This window comes from Salvelinus alpinus, chromosome 7 (genome assembly GCF_045679555.1).
Source record: "Salvelinus alpinus chromosome 7, SLU_Salpinus.1, whole genome shotgun sequence".
In the NCBI taxonomy this organism is placed as follows: Eukaryota; Metazoa; Chordata; class Actinopteri; order Salmoniformes; family Salmonidae; genus Salvelinus; species Salvelinus alpinus.
Window position 1 is genome coordinate 31,998,007 of NC_092092.1, and position 26,793 is coordinate 32,024,799.

A 26,793-nucleotide genomic window follows, 5' to 3' on the forward strand; every position below is an offset into this window, starting at 1 on the left:
CGCATCAGAGAGGGGGACGAGTGGAAAACGGCGTTTAACACTCCGTTAGGGCATTTTGAATACCGGGTTCTGCCGTTCGGTCTCGCTAATGCTCCAGCTGTCTTTCAGGCATTAGTTAATGATGTACTGAGAGACATGCTGAACATCTTTGTTTTTGTTTACCTTGACGATATCCTGATTTTTTCACCGTCACTCGAGATTCATGTTCAGCACGTTCGACGTGTACTCCAGCGCCTTTTAGAGAATTGTCTCTACGTGAAGGCTGAGAAGTGCGCCTTTCATGTCTCCTCTGTCACATTTCTCGGTTCTGTTATTTCCGCTGAAGGCATTCAGATGGATCCCGCTAAGGTCCAGGCTGTCAGCGATTGGCCCGTTCCTAAGTCACGTGTCGAGTTACAGCGCTTTCTCGGTTTCGCTAATTTCTATCGGCGTTTCATTCGTAATTTCGGTCAAGTGGCTGCTCCTCTCACAGCTCTGACTTCTGTCAAGACTTGCTTTAAGTGGTCCGGTTCCGCCCAGGGAGCTTTTGATCTCCTCAAGAAGCGTTTTACATCCGCCCCTATCCTTGTTACTCCTGACGTCACTAAACAATTCATTGTCGAGGTTGACGCTTCAGAGGTGGGCGTGGGAGCCATTCTGTCCCAGCGCTTCCAGTCTGACGATAAGGTCCATCCTTGCGCTTACTTTTCTCATCGCCTGTCGCCATCGGAACGCAACTATGATGTGGGTAACCGCGAACTGCTCGCCATCCGCTTAGCCATAGGCGAATGGCGACAGTGGTTGGAGGGGGCGACCGTCCCTTTTGTCGTTTGGACTGACCATAAGAACCTTGAGTACATTCGTTCTGCCAAACGACTTAATGCACGTCAAGCTCGTTGGGCGTTGTTTTTCGCTCGTTTCGAGTTCGTGATTTCCTATCGCCCGGGAAATAAGAACACCAAGCCTGATGCCTTATCCCGTCTCTTTAGTTCTCCTGTGGCTTCTACCGACCCCGAGGGGATTCTCCCTGAAGGGCGTGTTGTCGGGTTGACTGTCTGGGGAATTGAGAGACAGGTAAAGCAAGCACTCACTCATACTGCGTCGCCGCGCGCTTGTCCTAGTAACCTTCTGTTCGTTCCTGTCTCTACTCGTCTGGCTGTTCTTCAGTGGGCTCATTCTGCCAAGTTAGCTGGCCACCCCGGCGTTCGGGGTACGCTTGCTTCTATTCGCCAGCGGTTTTGGTGGCCTACTCAGGAGCGGGACACGCGCCGTTTCGTGGCTGCTTGTTCGGACTGCGCGCAGACTAAGTCAGGTAACTCTCCTCCTGCCGGTCGTCTCAGACCGCTTCCCATTCCTTCTCGACCATGGTCTCACATCGCCTTAGACTTTATTACCGGTCTGCCTTCGTCTGCGGGGAAGACTGTGATTCTTACGGTTATCGATAGGTTCTCTAAGGCGGCACATTTCATTCCCCTCGCTAAGCTTCCTTCCGCTAAGGAGACGGCACAAGTCATCATTGAGAATGTGTTCAGAATTCATGGCCTCCCGTTAGACGCCGTTTCAGACAGAGGCCCGCAATTCACGTCACAGTTTTGGAGGGAGTTCTGTCGTTTGATTGGTGCTTCCGTCAGTCTCTCTTCCGGGTTTCATCCCCAGTCTAACGGTCAAGCAGAAAGGGCCAATCAGTCGATTGGTCGCATATTACGCAGCCTTTCGTTTCGAAACCCTGCGTCTTGGGCAGAACAGCTCCCCTGGGCTGAGTACGCTCACAACTCGCTTCCTTCGTCTGCTACCGGGCTATCTCCGTTTCAGAGTAGTCTTGGTTACCAGCCTCCTCTGTTCTCGTCCCAGCTCGCCGAGTCCAGCGTTCCCTCCGCTCAGGCTTTTGTCCAACGTTGTGAGCGCACCTGGAGGAGGGTCAGGTCTGCACTTTGCCGTTACAGGGCGCAGACTGTGAGAGCCGCCAATAAACGTAGGATTAAGAGTCCTAGGTATTGTCGCGGTCAGAGAGTGTGGCTTTCCACTCGTAACCTTCCCCTTACGACAGCTTCTCGCAAGTTGACTCCGCGGTTCATTGGTCCGTTCCGTGTCTCTCAGGTCGTCAATCCTGTCGCTGTGCGACTGCTTCTTCCGCGACATCTTCGTCGCGTCCACCCTGTCTTCCATGTCTCTTGTGTCAAGCCTTTTCTTCGCGCCCCCGTTCGTCTTCCCTCCCCCCCCCCCGTCCTTGTCGAGGGCGCACCTATTTACAAGGTACGGAGGATCATGGACATGCGTTCTCGGGGACGTGGTCACCAGTACTTAGTGGATTGGGAGGGTTACGGTCCTGAGGAGAGGAGTTGGGTTCCATCTCGGGACGTGCTGGACCGTTCGTTGATTGATGATTTCCTTCGTTGCCGCCAGGGTTCCTCCTCGAGTGCGCCAGGAGGCGCTCGGTGAGTGGGGGGGTACTGTCATGTTTTGTCTTTGATCATCATGTCTTGTCCCTGTGCTTCCCTCTGCTGGTCTTATTAGGTTCTTTCCCTCTTTCTATCCCTCTCTCTCCTCCTCCCTCTCTCCCTCTCCCGCTCTCTCTCTCTATCGTTCCGTTCCTGCTCCCAGCTGTTTCTCATTCTCCTAACGACCTCATTTACTCTTTCACACCTGTCCCCTATTTTGCCCTCTGATTAGAGTCCCTATTTCTCCCTCTGTTTTCCGCTTCTGTCCTTGTCGGATTCTTGTTTGATGTTTGCTGTTCTGTGTCCTTGTTCCGCCCTGTCGTGTTTTTGCCTTCTTCAGATGCTGCGTGTGAGCAGGTGTCTATGTCAGCTACGGCCTGTGCCTTCCTGAAGCGACCTGCAGTCTGTGGTCGCGTCTCCAGTCGTTCCTCTCTACTGACGAGAGGATTTCAGTTTCCTGTTTTGGATTTACCTTTGATAATATCCAGGAGAATCATTGTTTGTTTAAGACTGGAATAAAGACTCTGTTTCTATTACGTCGCTTTTGGGTCCTCATTCACCAGCATAACAAAAACAAATGGAAAATGAAAAGTGGATCGGTGATGGCTAGAAGGCCGGTGACGTCGACCGCCGAACGTCGCTCGAACAAGAAGAGGGACCGACTCCGGCGGAAGTCGTGACAGGGAGACTATTACACACTACAACCAAACAAAGGTATGTCAAAGTGTGTCTGTCAAGCCAGTGAAAGTTATGAAGATTTATGTCAACTGTTGAATGAAATCCAACTGATGCCATTGCATGAAGACGCACACAAGCACGAGCTGATAATAATTGACTATTTTTGACTGTTGTTATATCAACGCTTATATTCATTATAATGCTTTGTGCTGAGTTCCACTCTTTATCACTTGGCACTTATAATGATGTTTCCATCATTTGACCGTGCATCTTGGTGGTTGGGATATATCTATATTTTTTTGTTGTTATAAAAAGAAGCTGTTACCGTGTTCCAACACATATGCTTTCTGTTTCATAGTTGTACAGTCACTCCATGAATACAATTGATTGAACTCCTGAAGAAAAAAAAAAGTTGTTGTTTTTACATATAGCCTAAACTAACACAAACAAATGAAAATGCTATTGTGTTATTGGAAGAAAAAAAAAGTAGATTGTTGTTCTAACGTTACCTAAGGTCTTTATGAACACAACCAATGATTATTTTTGCGATAGCATACAGTATATGAGATGTATTAATTACACTGTTAGAATGTTGGAGTCAGAATGACTGCTCATTAGCTTAAAGGGCGGTCTGTCGAGGCCCAGTGGTTCTCATGTTAATAGTGGAAATCCTCAATCTTCTGTCTGTAAAGTCTGTAAAGACACAACTGTAACACAGGGACAAATTAAAACTTGAACGAAGTCCCTGCGATGAATAGGCCGATGAGTGAATTAAAGAAATGATATTAACGCGCCTCACTCCACTTCCATCGCCATAGTGACCCTCTTAATCTATTAATCCCTATTCCTTAGATACAGCAGCAGTACAACCAATGATGCTCTCCGTCTCTGTGTCTCATACACCCTAATGCAACCTAACCCTGGGAAGGCTGCAGCTCAACAGTTACATCAAAGTCTTAAGGAGGGATCAGTCAAGTGGTCAGTCAACTGTTTGGTGTAGTCAAAACAACGTAAGAGATAAAAAATTCTGGCGATGCTGCTTTAAAAGGTACTTTGAACGAGATACTGTACAGTGTAGCGTAAAACCAATTTCCAAAAGATCAGCTGTCTCTAACCCTGGTGCCAACAATTAAAGCACCACGACACTTTAAACTCGCAGGCTCTGAGTATGCAGCTGATCACTAAGTTCGCATCAGACAGATGAGACAGTGATGCCATCTTCCTGAGACACTTCTGAAATACTGCAATCCTGGAACATTAAATGCCTTGGTTTTTATGGGTCAACAGTTTTGACTGTGCTTTGCGGAGTGTAAGTGTGCATGTGGCTGCATGTACATACAGTTGAAGTCGAAAGTTGGATACACCTTAGCCAAATACAATTAAACTCAGTTTTTCACAATTCCTGACATTTAATCCTAGTAAAAACTCCCTGTCTTTGGTCAGTTAGGATCACCACTGTATTTTAAGAATGTGAAATGTCAGAATAATAGTAGAGAATGATTTATTTCAGTTTTTATTTCTTTCATCACATTCCCAGTGGGTCAGAAGTTTACATACACTGAATTAGTATTTGGTAGCATTGCCTTTAAATTGTTTAACTTGGGTCAAACATTTCGGGTAGCCTTCCACAAGCTTCCCACAATAAGTTGGGTGAATTTTGGCCCATTCCTCCTGACAGAGCTGGTGTAACTGAGTCAGGTTTGTAGGCCTCCTTGCTCGCACACGCTTTTTCAGTTCTGCCCAAAAACTTTCTATAGGATTGAGGTCAGGGCTTTGTGATGTCCACTCCAATACCTTGACTTTGTTGTCCTTAAGCCATGTTGCCAGAACTTTGGAAGTATGCTTGGGGTCATTGTACATTTGGAAGACCGATTTGCGACCAAGCTTTAACTTCCTGACTGATGTCTTGAGATGTTGCTTCAATATATCCACATAATTTCCCTTCCTCATGATGCCATCTATTTTGTGAAGTGCACCAGTCCCTCCTGCAGCAAAGCACCCCCACAACATAATGCTGCCACCCCCGTGCTTCACGGTTGGGATGGTGTTCTTCGGCTTGCAAGTCTCCCCCTTTTTCCTCCAAACATAACGATGGTCATTATGGCCAAGCCGTTCTATTTTTGTTTCATCAGACCAGAGGACATTTCTCCAAAAAGTATGATCTTTGTCCCCATGTGCAGTTGCAAACCATAGTCTGGCTTTTGTATAGTATTTTTGGAGCAGTGGCTTTTTCCTTGCTGAGCGGTATGACAGCTATGGTGTTTATACTTACGTACTACTGTTTGTACAGATGAACGTGGTACCTTCAGGCGTTTGGAAATTGCTCCCAGGGATGAAACAGACTTGTGGAGGTCTACCATTTCTTTTCTGAGGTCTTGGCTGAATTATTTCAAGCAAAGAGGCACTGAGATTGAAGGTAGTTCCTTGAAATACATCCACAGGTACACCTCCAATTCACTCAAAAATAAGCTTCTACAGCCATGACATCATTTTCTGGAATTTTCCAAGCTGTTTAAAGGCACAGTCAACTTAGTGTATGTAAACTTCTGACCCACTGGAATTGTGACACAGGGAATTATAAGTGAAATAATCTGTCTGTAAACAATTGTTGGAAAGATTACTTGTGTCATGCACGAAGTAGATGTCCTAACCGACTTGCCAAAACTATAGTTTGTTAACAAGAAATGTGTGGAGTGGTTGAAAAACGAGTTTTAATGACTCCAACCTAAGTGTATGTAAACTTCCGACTTCAACTGTACATGTATCTGTGTTGCTGTGTATACAATTACATACAGTATATGCGTACGGGCAATCCATATGTATACCACAGAAGGTTGGTGGCACCTTAATTGGGGAGGATGGTCTTGTGGTAAGCGGAATGAGTGGAATGGTATCAAATGGTTTCCATGTGTTTGATGCCATTCCATTCGCTCTGTTCCAGCCATCATTGTGAGCCGTCCTCCCATCAGCAGCCTCCACTGATGTACACAGGCACGCCCATGCCATTTTCTCACCTGAAAGATGGCGATCCAGGCGTAGCAGATGTTATCAAAGTTGATGGCCCCTTTGAAGGGGTTGACGTTTCCCGCCGAGCAGTTACTGTAGTACTGGTTCCAGTTGATGCAGGTGGTGTTGTCTGTGCTGTTGTAGGAGTTCATGTCCATCTGACACTGGAGACCTCCCTCCTCATACAGGATGGGCACAGAGGAACACAGACGCATGCCATTCTCCCTGGGCATGGAGCAGATGAAGGGGTTCTCGTCATCGTTCTCCGTGTGGTAATAGTTGCCTAGCTCGACGGACTGAGGACTGAAGAGAGAGGAGAGAGAGAGCGTTACAGTTGAGGTTCTAGTAGCTTTAGGCATTGAGAATATGACGGGCTTCTGGTCATGGTTCTCTGCTTGGTGGTAGTTCCACAGCGCCACAGGTAGAGGACTAGAGGGAAGAGAGCAGAGAGGGGATAATAGCAAGGTTAGTGTAGCAGTTGGTGGAATTCTCCCATCTAGGGTTTTCACCATTGTTCCCTACGCAATCTGTGCATTTACATAATATATATTTTGTACCTTTATTTAACTAGGCAAGTCAGTTAAGAACTCATTTTTATTTACAATGACGGCCTACTCCGGCCAAACCCTAACCCGGATGACGCTGGGCCAATTGTGCGCCGCCCAATGGGACCTCCAATCACGGCCGGTTGTGATACAGCCTGGAAACGAAACCAGGGTCTGTAGTGACGCCTCTAGCACTGAGATGCAGTGCCTTAGACCGCTGCGCCACTCGGGAGTGCACGTGTACAGTATGTCCCTCGTCTGGGTGTCTATGTTAACCACGGCTTAGCTCTAATGGCGCACATCTCCGTCAGAGGATAGATAATTGGTGCGTCTGTCAACACAGACTCTACCTGGAGGCGATGTGACACGCTGGATCGGTGTGTGTGTGTGTGTGTGTGTGTGTGTGTGTGTGTGTGTGTGTGTGTGTGTGTGTGTGTGTGTGTGTGTGTGTGTGTGTGTGTGTGTGTGTGTGTGTGTGTGTGTGTGTGTGTGTGTGTGTGTGTGTGTGTGTGTGTGTGTGTGTGTGTTTTGATACATTAGCCACACAAGTAGCTTCAATTACTTACTGGGCCAAATCCTCCCTCTAGTACTGCTATGGCAGTCCCAGTTATATATTTATATGCTAACACATATATATTTATTTAAGCTATTTAAGCTATTTCACACTTTAGGATGGAGTTATGCAACAGCTTCTGCTGGCGAGTCAATCTGTGTTGGAGGGGATTTAATCCTTGTATCCACCATGGAGTTTAATAGTGTGCAGTTACGTGGCTAATGCAATGGCAAAACTGTGGTAATTAAGGTTATGATTAAAAATGTCTTTCCATTAAAGTGAATTACTGTTGCAGTCTGTTTTAATGGCTTTATCTACTATTATGAAATACAAAATGATGGAATGTAACATTTCATGACATTTATAGAGAACCTGAAATGTTTAGTCCAAATAGAATAGAATGAACAGTCTTCACGAACCCATAATGTAGAAGGACATTTAGGTCCTTATGAGAAAATGTCATAAATCATAACTACCATGGTGGAAATGTCATATAACATGTATTACTTATAGAGCCCACTGCTGTCTAAGTGTATGGGCAGTAATGGTCTCTCACTAATCTCACTAGTTATCCTCTCCTTCCCATTTATCACCTCTATATAATCATGGCTACTCGTTTTATAATACAGGAGTGATGACGCTGCTCAGGAAATGGCGGTGGTGGCCAGTATGTCTGACGGTACTATATTTCAAGGTCAAACTTTCCCTACACTGTAAACCCCAAGGCATTTTTTACTCAAATACTTCTAGTAAGTTGTACTCAAAGTCAATGAAAAGTCATTATTACTTAAAATATTTTTGTGGTACTTACTCAAAACTAAATGAGAAGTCACACCCACTACATTTTTTAAAAATATGATAACAAATCCCCCAGCATTTGCTACTGCAGGTTGATAGTTTGGAATTGTTTTTAATGTCTGTGTTTTTGCATGTACATTGAATGATTGATTGATTCAAATGTAGATGCTACACAAAGATAAATGACCGTTTTGTAAACAAATCCAATCATAGAATTTTTGCACCCGTTACTGAAATGGTTGTTCCACTTTAAATGGCTTCGGTCATCTCCTCCCACTGTGTTTAATCCTGGCAGTCATTATGACTGCAGGTTGCGGCTGAATACACATTTCAACTGTTGGATAGCCTAAAGCTGGCTAGATTCCAACAGGAATTAGACATCACTTTGCAAACTAGCATAATGTGATTTACAGTTACGGTTGCAAGATTCTGGTTCATTTCCCAGGTTTTCAGAACTCCTGGTTGGAAGATTACTGTTTGTGGAATGTTGCCAGACTTGCAGGCCTGATGTGGCCTGTAAACTATGAGTTTCAGGTCTATGTATAAGGCCTTATTGTCACGCCCTGACCGTAGAGAGTCTCTATTTTGGTTTGGTCAGGGTGTGATTCGGGTGGGCATTCTATGTTCATTTTCTATGTTTTGTATTTCTTTGTTGTTTGGCCGGGTGTGGTTATCAATCAGAGGCAGCTGTCTATCGTTGTCTCTGATTGAGAGCCATACTTAGGTAGCTTTTTCCCACATGGTTTTTGTGGGTAGTTATTTTCTGTTTAGTGTTTTGCACCTGACAGGACTGTTTCGGTTATTCTCTTTGTTATTTTGTTCTTAGTGTTCAGTTTCAATAAAAAGCATGAACACTTACCACGCTGCGCTTTGGTCCGACTACTCTTCTTCAGACGACGAAAACCGTTACACTTATGTCATGGGTGGTAACTCTACAATTCAATCGAAGAGCGAAGGCACACTGGTAAATGATTGGATGCGTGGCTTAGTGGGGGAGTTAAATTTAAGCATACCTTACTCCAAAAAACTGCATTTGTATTACTCATATGAAGGTCGTACTGCTCACTTCAGCTATTATACGTTTCTTAACTGAATTTTTGTGAGGTCATCGGTTTCCTCAGAATGTGTGCGCAGCTAGAACTTATCTGGTTATACAGCGTATCAACATCCCACGTTCTGGAAACCAAGCAATCCTCATCAACAGCCCGCACACAGATTAAGTAACAGAGGCTCATTTAATGTAGAAAATAAACTCACCTCGTTTGCCTCAGACCTCATTACCATCTAACCAAACCCATTCATTTCTACCCTCTTCTTAACCCTAACCCCTCTACCCCCACTGTCGTCACCACTTCTCACCCAAAACCTCCTCACCCGCACCCTCCTCAGCCCCCCCCACCCCCACCCACCCCCCACCACCACACACACGCACGCGCACATACACAGTTCTACTCACAGTGAGAAGTTCTCAGGCAGGAAGCAGCGGTTCCTCAGTAGCCCCGCCCACAGCTGCACGCCCACGATGCCGAAGATGAAGAAGACAAAGAAACAGAGCAGCAGGACGTTCCCCAGCATGGGCAGGGTGTCCAGTAGCAGGGTCACCAGGATACGCATACCTAACACACACACACACACAACAAACACACACGTTGTTTTAAATACCTTGTCAGACACATACGTTTACAGATATCAACACGTGTCCGGTATCATACACATTCCCACACACCAATACACATACACATCTTTATATACAAGTGGAGGAAAATGGAATGGTTCAACTACAGTACACCACAAGCCCAGATGGTACATTGTAATAGTGACAACGCAGTATACCGTTCCTGTCTCTGTGTGTCAGAGTACACTGTGTACGCCTGAGGAGGACAAGTTAGTAACTTCAGCAGCTCCTGTAACTGCAGTAAAGCGCCTCAGCTTTACCACAATCTCTTCAGCCTTCTCCTCACGCTCCTGCCCACACACTCCCCGGGGCCTATCGCTGTGTGACTTCCTCCTCTCTCCCTACTAACCAGACAGTGGTTAAATCAGGGCTATTGGCCATAGTCAATCTCTCTGTGATTCTTTGATGAGGCTGATTTGTCTGGGATTTGATACTCTCTCTCTCCCTCTCCCTCTCTCTCTCTCTCCCTCTCTCTCTCTCTCTCTCTCTCTCTCCCTCTCTCTCTCTCTCTCTCTCTCTCTCAGTGGGCTTTATTGGCATGGGAAACATATGTTTACATTGCCAAAGCAAGTTCAATAAATAATAAACAAAAGTGAAATGAACAGTAAACATTACACTCACAAAAGATCCAAAAGAATGAACACATTTGTCTGTATACAGTGTTGTAATGATCTCTCTCTCCCCCTTCTTCCTCCCTCCCTAGCTCCCTCCCTCCCTCCCTCTCCCTTGTAGATCCTCTCTAGTTACGCTCGCAGCAGAAACAGGTGACTCAGGCGTCAGTAATGAGAATCATTTTCCGATCAAGATTTCTCCGGGTAATTGGAGGAGCCGGGTTAATCCCTGTCTGCCCAATGACTACCACCACCACGGGGAGAACCAGCGAGAAATTAGTCGATTTTGGAAAGAAAGAGACAGAGCGAGGGAGGAAGAAGAGTGAGAAAGAGACAGAGCGAGGGAGGAAGAAGAGTGAGAAAGAGACAGAGCGAGGGAGGAAGAAGAGTGAGAAAGAGACAGAAAGTGGGAGAAGGAGAAAGAGAGGATGGAGAGTGGGAGAGATAGCGATAGAGAGACAGAGAGCAAAAGAGAAGGAGGAGAGAGAGCAAGAGAAATGTGCACATTTGAAAAGAAAATGGGTAGGGAGCAAAATAGGGAGCATGAAGAGAGCGCTCAGTAGAGATAAGAAGCAAGGGATGGTATCATCGGAGGAGAGAGAGAAGAGAAGTGAGCCACAATGAGCAGCATGTCTGGGTAGATAACAGGCGTGTCGACAGTTCGGGTTCACATCCAGCTGTATTGTGTCTCTCTATCTAGTCTCACAGTCATCAGCTTTTTACAGCTACGCTGCCTGACGGGGAGCAAATACACAAGACACAAATCCAAGCCTAACACAGTAGTTGGGTCGGTCCACCAATTCGGTGCAGTTTGAGAAGTATAACTTAGTCCAAAAAAAACATTTGAGTTGACCTAATTTTAACATTCTGTCATAAAGAGCACATCTTCAAGAGGTTAAAGGCACAAATAAAGTCAATAAATCAGCATTTTGACATCTGTGCCCTCTATGTGACCTCTAGGAAGATTCTAACCCTCAAAAATTACTCCAAGTTTTCACCGTCATTGTAAAGCCCTAGTCATGTTGTTGCTTTGACAAAGTTATTTTCTGAAGATGATTACTTATTTCATGTGAATAGTGATTCATTGAAGTCTGTCCCTCATTTTGAAGTCAACCCTGTTACGTGAATTGAAGTCTCATTTGAATATGGTTTAACTATTCCTTTTAAAATATTTATTTCAAAAGAAACATTGAACATCTAATAGTCAAATTATAGTGTAAAAGCAGGTGAGCTGGTTCTATAATTTTCTTGCCATTGTCTGGTGTTTTTGTGGTGAAAAACTGAGTGGGTCTAGAGCGTTGGACTAGTAACCGAAAGGTTGCAAATTTGAATCCCCGAGCTGACAAGGTACAAATCTGTCGTTCTGCCCCTGAACAAGGCAGTTAACCCACTGTTCCTAGGCCGTCATTGGCAATAAGAATGTGTTCTTAACTGACTTGCCTAGTAAAATTAAAAATAACATGTGTTATTGTTGAAATATTTTAACATTTTGAAAAAACAATTGTCCCTCCCTGTTGCAAACAACAAGCGTCCATTGCCCCGTCACAGGGGGATTCATGTCTGATTTAACTAGCAATTACCAGTTGGAGGGCCGTTCAGGGGAATTTTTCCCAAATATGATACATTTCCACTTCCCACTTGGTTACAAACAAACCATAAGACTGCTAACCATCCACTGTAGTACATTTACATTTTAGTCATTTAGCAGACGCTCTTATCCAGAGCGACTTACAGTAGAGTGCATACATTTTATTACATTTTACATACTGAGACAAGGATATCCCTGCCGGCCAAACCCTCCCTAACCCGGACGACGCTATGCCAATTGTGCGTCGCCCCACGGACCTCCCGGTTGCGGCCGGCTGCGACAGAGCCTGGGCGTGAACCCAGAGACTCTGGTGGCGCAGCTAGCACTGCGATGCAGTGCCCTAGACCACTGCGCCACCCGGGAGATCAGTGTAGTGTAGTATAACATCACTCTGGTTGCGTGTTATATACCACAAGGTTGCGTTTTCAAACTCAGTGATGGACACAATTGTTATTAGTATTATGTTTGAATTTTTTTTAAATTACACCTATCCCAAAACTTAACCCTTACCTTAACCATTCGGGCGGGAATGAGTGCCTAAACTTAATATTTTAACCCTATCCAAAAGCTTAACCCTTAACCTTCTAAATTTGACGTTTGGAGCAACTTCAAAATGTGAAGTTTGGACAAATAGAATGATCCTGAGCAGGAGGAGTCAACCCAGGGTGTCAAAAACACTTCAAAATGTGACGTTTGGAGCAACATCCAAATTTGACATTTGGAAAAACGTCTTAATTCTGCAGTGACACTGTGAGAGCTTGTTGCTATAATAAAGAGCACTTATTTTAATATAACAGGCTTTTGAAATGCAATACGGGTGCACAATTTCTACTTAAAATATTAAATGGGATGCAAAAAACACTTTTTCGTGGAACAACCCAGGTAGCTGAGACGTTAAGCTACAAGTTAAACAATATTATTATGTACCACAGGGAGATAGTGAAGAAGTGTGAAGTGTGAAGAAATGCAGACTCACACTATAGATCAAATGGAAAAGGAAAAGCGACACTCAAAGGTCCCAATCCTATTTTTAGATCAGCACACCTCCGGTTTTCGCAGGAAATCATCCAATGACATCAACAATGCATGACTAGGTGACGTTAGGATTTGTCCCAAAGTCATGAAATCTTTACTCTTTGGAATTAACACATTAATGCAGAATATGTCAACACAAAAACTACTAAACAGCACATGTACAATGTTTAGGGCTGTCAGAGTTAATCAGTGTATACAGCTAAAACAACAATGGGATGTCACATCAAGTTGACATTGAGGTTAACCCTCTGGACTCTAAGTCATATCTAAGGAAGGGGGGGGAGGAGGGGTTCTAAGTGAACATAATAATATGTTTTAAGACGGTCAAACCAAGGATTGCTTATCTATTTGATTAGGAATTTTAAGATGTAAGAAAGATCCAGAATTTTTTTCTTCTCTTTTTTCATGTATTTATCCCCACATTTTAGGCACTAAACTATGTCCATACAGTATATACAGTACTTCCATTAACTTTTCAAACCGGTACCGGGGACCTTCATACGAGTCGGGTGAGGCTTGTGGGCGTCCTAGAGCAAAACGGAGTGTGTAGCCCAAACCGTTCGGACACTACAGACAGAAGTTGGCAGAAGAGGCTGTACCGACTTCAGACAAGTCTTGTGAGGCGTGTGGGCATCCGTTCGGATGCTACAGATGTTTTCGTGGGAAAGACTGATTCTCAGGATGTCTCATGGTCTGAGGAACACTTTAGCACTGCCACCTTTCACCGCAGATCCGGAAGGGCGATATCGGCGGATGCGGTGGATTGAGACGCAGCTACTGCAAAAAACAGATATCTATATCTTAAACAGACTCATTTTGATGGGGATGTTTGTAGGCCAACGGATAAAGAAAGTGTGTTTTATCAATTCACCAGATTCTCTTACCGTTACTTTGGACAAAATCAAGACATCAATATTCTTGTAATGCTTTTTGTATAAAAAAATCTTAAATCAGAGCTCAATATTAGCAAATCCTGAGACGCAGTGCCTTAGACCGCTGCGCCACTCGGGAGCAATGACGGACTACCCCGGCCAAAACTTTAACCCGGACAATGCTGAGCAAATTGTGAGCTGCCCTATGGGACTCCCAATCACAGCCAGTTGTGATACAGCCTGGAATCAAACCAGGGTCTGTAGTGACACCTCTAGCACTGAGATGTAGTGCATTAGACTGCTGCACCACTCGGGAGCCTAATAAACATATGCACTTATTGGGTGCATTATGTATACATTATTCTAGTCTGCACTTATACTAAGGTCTAAAAAAATCCAGTATGTATGTTGTGTATTTTGTTAGTGCGTGCTCTACATTATCCCCTTCAGATAGTCACCATGAACTCTCCAGGAAACAGCATTCAGCAGGATTCAGCTTGTTCAACACTCCCTGACGAGGCACACTTTCTGCACTTAACAGCACTTTCTCTCTCTCCATCTCTATCTCCATCTCTCTCTGTCTTTCGTTCAATTTCTCTTTCTCTCTCTCCATCTCTATCTCCATCTCTCTCTGTCTTTCGTTCAATTTCTCTTTCTCTCTCTGGTCATTAATGAGTAAAACAGCAATGCAAAGCAATGCAAAGCAATGTAACACAGACATACACATTAACGAGGCAACTCCAAATCAGCGCAGGGACCTTATACTGCAGTGTGCTGAGCTATGGGAGAATGATGCTTAGCTCTGCCTGTCACAGAGTTTAGGATTACTGTCTTATAGTCGCATTAAACATAGAGGCTCACTCCAATGCAAGACATGGGCTTAGTCCCAATAGTGTAACTTTGCTTCCTTTTACTTGAAAATGAAGGGCTTTATAGGAAACTGTGCCCTAACCTTCGGAACAAATGGCTACTGTGGCCAAATTCTTTTCTCTGGTGTGTTGTTATGCTAATGACATACAGCAGCTTATTGTGGAGCCAACATGGATCATAGGGGATCCCCAGGTTATTAAATCGATGCATGAAACCAAATTTGAAAAAGCTGGACAAGCTGAAAATTGTGAATAATGGAACAAGATGGCATTTCAACAGGATCTCACGGTTTGACTTCAGTATTCAACGTTTGTCCGGGGGAGATAAACATAACTTTTCAACGGTTAAGTTTAGGCATTAATTCTGAATTGTTAAGGTAAGGGTTAAGGTTTAGGATAGGGTTACAACAGAAACAACTTAATGATTAAGTTTAGGCATTAATTCCAAATGGTTAAGGTAAGGGTTAAGATTTGGGATAGGGTGAAAAAAAAAATATATATATATTGCCTAGCACTGGGACTGAACATGTGACCCTCGGAACCAGAACTCCGGGATAGGTTTACAACAAACAATTTGACGGTTAAGTTTAGGCATTCATTTCCAAATGGTTCAGGTAAGGGTTAAGGTTTGGTATAAGGCTAAAACAAAACAAATTAAATGAGGGCCTAGCACTGGGATTGAACACACAACACTTGGAGCTGGAGCTCACGCCTTACACCCATCTGCCATCCCCATCCACTGCACCCTAGCAAGCCTACTTGATGGTAATAGCACTCACCGTTACCCCTAGTAGCCAGTTAAGACATTTCCCAAAGTCCTGTGGACCTGGACGAACGTTGAATATCGCCTTAGATCTCAAGTGACCTGACTGGGCATATATCCTACATATTCAATAATTCCTTTTGAGGTATGTCTTTTCCCCTTTCCTTTTTTCTCACACACACAAACAAACACCTCTCCCCATCCCCTGACAACCAGACACTCTCCCTTTCTCCACAACCTAAACATAATCCATCTGATTGACATTTCGTCTTGTATAATAACCGTCTATCTCCTCCTCTGTCTTTGTGTGCTTTCCAGTTACGCGCTGGGCGGCCATTTCATTTCAACATGGCTGCCAGGAAACTGACTGTGATGGGAGCCCATCTGCTTACAGGCACATCAAATCTCTCCTGTCCTCTCGGCTGAGGCCAGCCCTGGCACTGGCAGCACTGTGTGTCTACCTAACTCTACTGACGGAGTTTCAAAAGAGGGAGTTGGAACACACTTGCGTCCCTCTGTAGCCTAATCCGTAGGCAATAGCCCTTAACAAAGGGTCTAAGCCCAAAGTGCTGGATATTGTTGTTTTGATTAGGGAGGAAACAAAGGGGCTAAGATGGATGTACAGCAGAGCTAGCGTTAATTAACATACAGTAACTGAATCTCCCTAAGGTAAAACTAGTGTGTTGCTTTGTAAATATTTTGTGAGATTGTTACATGAAATGCTACATTGGCAGTACATGCTGTAATAACAAAAGGGATACCTAGTCAGTTGCACAAATAAGATAATAATGGCGTCGGAGGGGATGGCTGCTATTTTACGGGCTCCTAACCAACTGTGCTATTTTGTTAGTTTTTTTGCATTATTTGTAAGTTATTGTTTTGCTCACTTTGTACATGATGTTGCTGCTACCGTCTCTTATGACTGAAAATAACTTCTGGACATCAGAACAGCGAATACTCACCTCGAACTGGACAAAGATGTTTTCTTTAACGAGTCCGACACAAAGGATATACTGCTTTCTCGGGAACGGGCCCAAATCCCTGTCATTTGCGTGAAGAAAGGACGGAGAAAAAGGGGGCGTAGGTCGAGCTGCCTTCTGAGAATTCGTAGGCGAGTGAGTAAACCACCACTACCATCCATTCTACTGGCCAACGTGCAATCATTGGAAAACAAAATGGATGATATACGATCAAGACTATCCTACCAACGGGACATTGAAAACTGTAATATCTTATGTTTCACCGAGTCGTGGCTGAATGACAACACAGATAATATAGAGCTGGCGGGATTTTCCATGCATCGGCAGGACAGAAAAGCTATGTCTGGTAAGATGATGGGCGGGTGTGTGCGTCTATTTTTCAATAACAGCTGTTGTGCAATGTCTAATATTAAAGAAGTCTTGCGGTATTGCTCGCCTGAGGTAGAGTACCTTATGATAAGCTGTAGACCACGCTATCTACCAAGAGAGCTCTCGTTTATATTATTCGTAGCCGTCTATATACCATCACAAACCGATGTTGGCACTAAGACCGCACTCAACCAGCTGTATAAGGCCATAAGCAAACAAGAAAAATGCTCATCCAGAAACGCCGCTCCTAGTGGCCCGGGGAATTTAGTGCAGGCAAACTTAAATCAGTTTTACCTCATTTCTACCTGCATGTGCAACCAGAGGGGAAAAAACTCGAACACCTTTACTCCACACACAGACGCATACAAAGCTCTCCTCCGCCCTCCATTTGGCAAATCTGTAATTCTATACTCCTGATCATAATTCTATCCTCCTGATTCCTGCTTACAAGAAAAAACTAAAGCAGGAAGTACCAGTGACTCGCTCAATACGGAAGTGGTCAGATCCCGCGGATGCTACGCTACCTGACTGTTTTGCTAGCACAGACTGGAATATGTTCCGGGATTCATCCAATGGCATTGAGGAGTATACCACCTCAGTCATCGGCTTCATGAATAAGTGCATCAATGACGTCGTCCCCACAGTGACCGTATGTACATAGCCCAACCAGAAGCCATGGATTACAGGCAACATCCGCATCGAGCTAAAGGCTAAAGCTTCCGCTTTCAAGGAACGGAACACTAATCTGGACACATATAAGAAATCCCGCTACGCCCTCAGATGAACCATCAAACAGGTAAAGCGTCAATACAGGTTTAAAATTGAATCCTACTACACTGGCTCTGATGCTCGTCGGATGTCGCAGGGCTTGAAAACTATTACGGACAACAAAGGGAAACCCAGCCGCGAGCTGCCCAGTGACGCAAGCCTACCAGACGAGCTAAATGTCTTTTATGCTCGCTTCGAGGCAAGCAACACTGAAGCATGCATAAGAGCACCAAAAGTAGTTTGAAATGTTTTGGCAAAGTTTAGAGGTAATTTTTTAGATATTTTGTAGTGACGTTGCGCAAATTGGAAGCTGTTTTTTTCTGGATCAAACGCGCCAAATAAATGGACAATTTGGATATATATGGACGGAATTAGTCGAACAAAAGGACCATTTGTGATGTTTATGGGACATATTGGAGTGCCAACAAAAGAAGCTCGTCAAAGGTAAGGCATGATTTATATTTTATTTCTGCGTTTTGTGTTGTGCCTGCAGGGTTGAAATATGCTACACTCTCTTTGTTTACTGTTGTGCTATCATCAGATAATAGCATCTTATGCTTTCTTTCAAAAAAGCCTTTTTGAAATCTGACATGTTGGCTGGATTCACAACGAGTGTAGCTTTAATTTGGTATCTTACATGTGTGATTTAATGATTTTATATCATTTTTTATTTTATTTGGCGCTCTACATTTTCCCTGGCTATTGGCCAAGTGGGACGCAAGCGTCCCACATATCCCAGAGAGGTTAAACCTCTTGAGAATACAGGGGGTGCTATTTTCGCATTAGCATAATTTGCTCTACAGATTAAACTGCCTCTTATTCAATTATTGCTCTTACTATATGCATATAAATAATACCATTGGAAAGAAAACAATCCCTAGTTTCTAAAACCGTTTCAATTTTGTCTCTGAGTGATACAGAAGTCATTTCACAGCACTTTCCATGACCAAGAACATAAAATCAAGATGTGTTATGCTGGCTTCAAAGCTCTGCCTATATATGGTCGTGCCCCCTATGACCAGAAACACACTTCATTCGCCTTCCTCTGGTTGTCAAGAGGACGTCAGAGGAGAAATTCTTTGTTTATCTGGGACTGACGTGAAATAGGACCCATTTCTTTGGCGTGACCGACAACTTCCGGTTTACTGAATCGCTCGAATTTGAGCTGCGATTGTGTACTGTTTTGCTGGCGTTATGTATGAAAACTATCTCCGTGTCGAATTTTGTTTGATACATGTGACCATATCATCGTAATGTATGTTTTTTCAATATAGTTTAATCAGATTATTTGAATTTTTCCGGGAGTTTTGCGGTGTTCCGTTGTCGGATTGTATTTACGTTTGAGAAATCCGTGCCACTCGACCGGTACCTGTGCTAAATGGAGTGGGCAAGGAACAACTCTGAACGGAACCAACGACTCATCTTGACAAAGGACACTTTGATCAAGATTCTGATGAAAGATCAGCCATAGTAAGACCCAATTTACGATGTTATATCATATCTGTTGTGCATGTGAACTGGCCGTGGGCGCCTAGCCGAATCTGCCTGGTATAGCTATGCTAATTTAGCGCTACATTTTGTTTTCGTTATAAAACATTTCATAAATCTGAAATATTGTTTGGATTCACCAGATGTTGGGCTTTCAATATCTGTACGCTGTGTATTTTTCTGAAATGTTTTAAAATGAGTAATTAGTTATATGACGTTGGTCTCTGTAATTGTTCTGGCTTGGTCGGCACCTTTTCAGATTGCAGCTGCAATGTAGAACTGTGATTTATACCTGAAAAATGCACATTTAAAAAAAAACAACTATGCTATACCATAAATATGTTATCAGACTGTCATCTTATGACGTTGTTTCTTGGTTAGTGGCTATATATATTTTTATTTCGTCGAATTAGTGATAGCTACTGACGCAGGAAAAAGATGTTGGGAGTAAAAATATCGTGTCCTTTGCTAACGTGGTTAGCTAATAGATTTACATATTGTGTCTTCCCTGTAAAACATTTTAAAAATCTGAAATGGTGGCTTTATTCACAAGACCTGTATCTTTCATCTGGTGTCTTAGACTTGTGATTTAATGATATTTAGATGCTACAAGTTACTTGTGACGCTATGCTAGCTATGCTACTCAGTGGGGGGGGGGGGGGGGGGGGTGCTACCGGATCAGGGTTGGTGACTCGTGAGAAGTTAACTGACTTGCCTAGTTATATAAAGGTAAAAAAAAAAGTTCTACAGCTGCACCATTGAGAGCATCCTGACAAGGTGCATCACCGACTGGTATGGCAACTGATCGGCATCTGACCGTAAGGCGCTACAGAGGGTAATGCGTACGGCCACGTACATCACTGGGACCAAGCTTCCTGCCATCCAGGACCTACATACTAGGCGGTGTCAGAGGAAAGCCCAAAAAATTGTCAAAGACTCCAGTCACCCAAGTCATAGACTGTTAACTCTGCTACCGCACGGCAAGCGGTACTAGAGCGCCAAGTCTAGGACCAAAAGGCTCCTAAACAGCTTCTACCCCCAAGCCATAAGACTGCTGAACAATTCATCAAATGGCCACCGGGAGTATTTACATTGACAACCCCCAACCTATTTGGTTTTACACTGCTGCTACTCACTGTTTATTATCTATGCATCTATCACTATATCACTATTATCTATCACTTTACCCCTACCGACATGTACAAATTACCTCGACTAACCTGTACCCCCGCACATTGACTCGGTACCGGGTCCCGCTGTATATAGCCTCATTATTGTTATTTTATTGTGTTACTTTTTTATTCTTTTTTACTTTAGGTTATTTGGTAAATATTTTCTTAACTCTTTCTTGAACTGCACTGTTGGTTTAAGTTATTGTAAGTAAGCATTTCACGGTAAGAGCTACACCTGTTGTATTCAGTGCATGTGACAAATAAAGTTTGATTTGATTTGAATGCATTCAACCAAAATGTGTCTCCCACATTTAACCCAACCACTCTGAATCAGAAAGGTGCAGTGGGCTGCTTTAATCGACGCCATCGGTGCCTGGGAAGCAGTTGTTGGGGGTTAACTGCCTTGCTCAAGAGAAGACCAGCAGATTTTTCCAGGATTTCGAACCAGCAAACGTTCAGTTTCTGTCCCAATGCTCTTAAACGTTAGGCTACCTGCCTACTTTAATTGATAGAATGATTTTACCCAAGGTAGATCAGGCCATGCCCTCATCCGGCAGATTACCACCCCCTTCACCAATGTCACCACCCCATGACTCTATGTCCTCCCTTGGTTGGCTATAGTACAGTATCCCTCCTGACACCAGATATTATCCCAGCTAACCAAGAACATCCCCAGGACATTATTGCACAATGTTTCATGACGGTTCTATTAAGGTTATGATCCAACATCACCGTCATAAAGTTCAAAATGATCCATCCTCCTCCTCCTACAAAATGTGATACCTTTCCAGCTCAATTGAACATCAAAAGATAACTTGTTCATGCTATATTGTATTCCAGAGATGTAAAGGCCTCTGGGATAGTTTGTGTCCTCTGTGTCCTCTGAGCAGTCTCCAGATTCCACACTCAGACAATAGAAGCATTCGGGAAGCCAAGACGTGACTCTGTCCTTTCTAAAGGTCCTATGACCTACACTATCTCCAATACCTCCTTATAAAGGCATACACAGGAAGTACCCACTAAACCCATTTGACCTCCACTATTTCCTCAATACACCTTCTATTGGTTCAGGAAAAACTAGCGGCTAGGACATCGTCAGAACGTGTTTACTGTAATTATGTTTATCTAAGGCTGAGTGAACAACAAACAGGAAGGAACATCCAGCAGAGGAAAGGAGAGGTAGGTCAACACTTTGGGCTTATCACTGGTGAAGTACAAAACAGTGTGAACCTCAGCACAGCTCAAACACGAGGCCTAACGAGGCATGGAGAACACAATGAAACGTTCTTGCTAATGCCAAGTCGATAACAATGTGAGTGTGTGGGGGGTTAGGGGTATGTGTATGTGTGTGTGCTGTGTAAGTGTGCACATCCCGTGTGTGTGTGTGTGTGTGTGTGTGTGTGTGTGTGTGTGTGTGTGTGTGTGTGTGTGTGTGTGTGTGTGTGTGTGTGTGTGTGTGTGTGTGTGTGTGTGTGTGTGTGTGTGTGTGTGTGTGTGTGTGTGTGTGTGTGTGTGTGTGTGTGTGTGTACATACTTCCATGTGCGCTGGTGTGTGTATGTGTGCGTGCGTGCGTGTGTGCGAACAAGCATCTTGTTAATGCCAATTCGATAACAGTGTGGGGAAAGGGCATAGCTTAACAATGAAAGTCACTGATAGGCCTATTCCAGAGCAGATCTCATTACAAAGACTAGGAAGGGAGCAGTGGAGCAATGGCCTGTATGTGTCTGTGATAATCACTGATAATCACATATGTTGCAGAACATGCCTATCAATCATGGTCCTCTCTTTTGGATGGTGCTTACTTATGGACATAACATGCAATTTCGTTTCTCTATAGGCAGAAGCTAGTTTATGATCATGTTCTTCATCGTTTATGCTGTTCTCTCGTTCCCTCCCTCCCTCCTCTCTCTCCCCTCTTGATCACTCTCTCCCTTTCATCCTCTCGCTCTTTATTTTGCCATTCACTCACTACACCCCAATTACCACCAGAGTTCCAGCAAAAATGACCTTTCAGTCACACACACCCACACACACACAAACACCAACAGCACGTCACCTGTTACCTGTCAACATAAGTGAACTCTAAAGCATGACTGGACAGGCTTCTAATCAACCTCTAACTGACCTCAACACACTTCCCCTCACTGCGGAGAGAGAATGACAGTGACTCACTCATGAATTGAAAGTGAAGGGGGACATTGCTCGGTTTGCATATGCGTGTGTGTGTGAGCGTGCGCGCGCGTGTGTGCATACCTGCATACATGTGCGCGTGAGTGTGTGTACGTGTGTACATGCGTCCTCAGGGACCACCGCAGCCAATGACAGCCCTCTAACTACCCCTGGTGTGAGTACAGGACGTGAGTGTAATAGCCAATCAGAAGGCGGTGTGGGAGCCTTGATTGGTGTCAGCGGCGGGATCTTGTCTAAGAGTGAGGGAATGTATCTCTAATCTCTCTGACAGGCCTGCCATGTCCCACCATCAAGTATACTACCATAACTGGACATGAGAGTGTTCATTAGGACCTGGGAGCAGGGTGTGGGTCTGGGGAGGGTGTGTGTGTGTGTGTGTGTGTGTGTGTGTGTGTGTGTGTGTGTGTGTGTGTGTGTGTGTGTGTGTGTGTGTGTGTGTGTGTGTGTGTGTGTGTGTGTGTGTGTGTGTGTGTGTGTGTGCATGCATGCAAACCAGTCTTCTGAACAGTCTTCTGAGCAGACAGACAGCCATCTTCTCCTAGCAACCAGTTCCATGAGCAGCAGTAAGAAGAGTTCCTCCTTAAATATGTACTTCTTGTTCAATTATTTTATTATATGTGAACAGTTGAGTTCACATCTAGAAGAATTGAAAGATACTTTTCTTTTGAGGAAATATTTTGGAGAGATTTGGATAGATTGATCGCCCTCATTCATCAGGCTCATCTGCTGAATCATCAGGTAACACAAAGAAGGAATGGGATTGGGGGACTATCAACCCAACAAGGACGAAAAGAAGAATCAGGACCTGGATAAACAAACATGAAACCAAAAGAGGGAGAAAGAGGAAGGATTTCTAATGGGTTTCTGGAGGACAGTCCAGGCCTTGAAAGTGAAACAAGCAATCACACAAAGTAACAAACAAGCAAAAGAGCACTTGGTAAGAAGGTGGGAACATCCTGAAGTATCTTAAATGATGTGTAATGTGTTGTTTCATTGAAAAACACATTTAATATCTTTATTTGTATTATTCATCAAGTGCATTGTTTAAAAAGTGTATTTGTCTAGAGGTGCATTATTTCATTATTTTGAGTCTAAGAAGTTGGGGGGGGTACTAAACTGACATATGGAATTGTTTTAAGATGGTCATACTATGGATCATTAAGTTATTTCATTTAGAATTTTAGGACCCCTTTAGGTATCTCAAATATACATATAAAACTATTCTTTGATAAAATATTGATTTTGGCCTTTACTACTAAAGCCCATAGTAACGCATTGAATAACACATTCATAAATGGCAAAAAACAACAGTCAAAAAACAAATCATCAGAAACAACGTTTTGAAGTGTCTGTCCTAAATCTAGGAGATGGTTTTTTTTTTTATCTGGAAAAATATATATATATATATAATAAAATGAAATATATATATATATATATATATATATATATATACGGTACCAGTCAAAGGTTTGGACACACCTACTCATACAAGGGTTTTTCTTTATTTTTACTATTTTATACATTCTATAATAATAGTGAAGACCTCAAATACTATGAAATAACACATATGGAATCATGTAGTAACCAAAAAAGTAAGAAACATCAAAATATATTTTAGATTTTTAGATTCTTCAAAGTAGCAACCCTTTGCCTTGATGACAGCTAAGCACTTGTTGGCTGCATTTCCTTCACTCTGCAGTCCAACTCATCCCAAACCATCTCAATTGGGTTGAGGTCAGGTGATTGTGGAAGTCAGGACATCTGACGCAGCACTCCATCACCCTCCTTCTTGGTTAAATAGCCCTTACACAGCCTGGAGGTGTGTTTTGGGTCATTGTCCTGTTGAAAAACAAATGATAGTCCCACTAAGCGCAAACCAGATGCGATGGTGTATCACTGCAGAATGCTGTGGTAGCCATGCTGGTTAAGTGTGCCTTGAATTCTAAATAAATCTCTGACAGTGTCACCAGCAAAGCACCACCACACCTCCTCCTCTATGCTTCACGGTGGGAACCACACATGCGGAGATCATCCGTTCACCTACTCTGCGTCTCACAAAGACACAGCGGTTGGAAATAAAAATCTCTAATTTAGAATCATCAGAATAAAGGACAGATTTCCACTGGACTAATGTTCATTGCTCGTGTTTCTTGGCCCAAGCAAGTCACTTCTTCTTATTGGTGTCCTTTAGTAGTGGTTTCTTTGCAGCAATTTGACCATGAAGGCCTGATTCACGCAGTCTCCTCTGAACAGTTGATGTTGAGATGTGTGTTACTTGAATTCTGCGATGCATTTATTTGGGCTGCAATTTCTGAGGCTGGTAACTGTAATGAACTTATCCTCTGCAGCAGAGGTAACTCTGGGTCTTCCTTTCCTGTGGTGGTCCTCATGAGAGCCAGTTTCATTATAGTGCTTGATGGTTTTTCCGACTTGACTGACGTTCATGTAAAAGTAATAACAGACTGTCGTTTCTCTTTGCTTATTTGAGCTGTTCTTGCCATAACATGGACTTGGTCTTTTACCAAATAGGGCTATATTCTGTATACCACCCCTACCTTGTTACAACACAACTGATTGTCTCAAATTAACTTTTAACAAGGCACACCTGTTATTGAAATGCATTCCAGGTGACTACCTGAAGCTGGTTGAGAGAATGCCAAGAGTGTGCAAAGCTGTCATCAAGGAAAAAGGTGGCTACTTTGAAGAATCTCAAATATAAAATATATCTTGATTTGTTTAACACTTTTTTTTTACTACATGATTCCATATGTGTTATTTCATAGTTTTGATGTCTTCACTATTATTCTACAATGTAGAAAATAGTAAAAATAAAGAAAAGCCCTGGAATGAGTAGGTGTGTCCAAACTTTGACTGGTACTGTATATATATATTTTTTCTTTTACACATATATAACCCATTTTTGGGGGGCTAAGCACAAAATGACCTTCATACTCCCATTAAACCTGTACCGGTTACCTTCAGACAATAGCAAAATGTAGAACACCATCGTATTCCTGTGAATCTCCTCTTTCCATAATGGTGTTCCATTAGTTTGTAGCCAATATTTAAACGGTTCTGACGCTACCAAACCTTAACCAGACTCGCCGCATCACAGCACAACTCAACCAGACCAGGCCTATCACAGCACAGCACAACCAAACCCGGCCTATCACAGCACAGCTCTACCAGACCCGGCCCGCCTTAACTCAGCCCAACTCTACACAGCACTGACCACTAACCTAGGGTCTGACAAAACACTATTGAGGGTAATGCACCACATGATGCAGCACACACCATGTATCATTCACATCATCAGCCTACATATGCTGAGAGTTTAAAGCTTCGCCAGACACACTGCCCTCCACACCACCCTCCTCAATTCCCCCCATAACCTCCCTCTCAGGCTAGTTTTGGTTACCCTCCCTACTCCCATCCCCAGGAATGGCCTGGGACACTTGGCCCCAAGGCAGCCCTAACCCTGCAACAGGAGCCACACCAAGACCCCTTGTACTCACCCACAATGGAGCATTGGCAACCACTCTGGTCCCCTGCAGCAGCTCCACTCCTTTGGCGGGAGCTTCATCCAGTGGACTAAGCTCGGTCAACACTGCCCTCCCAGTTCTAGCCCCAGACCCTGCATCCAGTGACTTGAGGGATGTCTGTCAAATGCTCAGTCTGCTCTGCTCTCACGTGGTTGGCCAGGGATCTTAAAAAAGGCTCAGCTCACTCAACAAGTAGCTGCAGATGACCCTATGCCTGTTAGCTCTTATGGGAATGAGCTTAATCCCCCCGCTGACTATAAAATATCCTAGGGGGCTTGGGCTAATGGACCTAAATGTGCGAAGTATGATTAAAAAAATTGACACAATTGACATTTGAATACAGAACTAATGTCCTGATATTCTTGTTCTATCTGATACATGGTTAAATGGATCTGTCTCTGATAAAGTACATTGAAGTAAATTATTAGAATGTAGTTAGATGTGACAGGTTACAGAAAGGGGCAGGAGTGGCCATATAAGTAAAATCTAATTTAATAGCGTCCCAATCTTTAAATATATCTGTTCCCAAGAAATTTGAGCTGCTGGTTGTAGACGTGTCCATAAATCAGAATACACATTTATTTGTTGCTGGGATTTATCACCCCCCCCCCCCCCCCGTTGCCATGGTCGATGCTAATTGTGCTATATCTGAATGTTAAACCATTTTCTGTCCTCTGAGTTTCTCATTTTAGGGGATTTGAATCTGGATTGGCTAAACCCGGCCTCAGATCAATTTAAGAGTATATGCGTTGGTTTTAATCTGACTTAATTGATCTCAAAACCCACACGGCTAAATGTTAAAAACCCTGTTCACTCTTAATTGATTGATTTAATTCTTACTAGGAACCACCATCAATATTTTGTCTTGTGGAG

The 26,793-nt window shown here is 43.6% G+C and overlaps 1 protein-coding gene across 14 annotated transcripts in view; it reads right to left on the reverse strand.

Moving 5' to 3' along the window:
- Nucleotides 1–26,793, reverse strand: part of cacna1g (calcium channel, voltage-dependent, T type, alpha 1G subunit) — a 294,162-nt gene that overhangs the window by 131,223 nt on the left and 136,146 nt on the right. For all 14 annotated transcript variants that reach the window (XM_071409870.1, XM_071409877.1, XM_071409866.1 and 11 more), the window contains exons 6-7: nt 9,454–9,613; nt 6,110–6,404 (exon numbers count right to left, since the gene is read on the reverse strand). In XM_071409870.1, the coding sequence (XP_071265971.1) occupies nt 6,110–6,404; nt 9,454–9,613 (455 nt within the window). The remainder of the gene's footprint in view (nt 1–6,109; nt 6,405–9,453; nt 9,614–26,793) is intronic.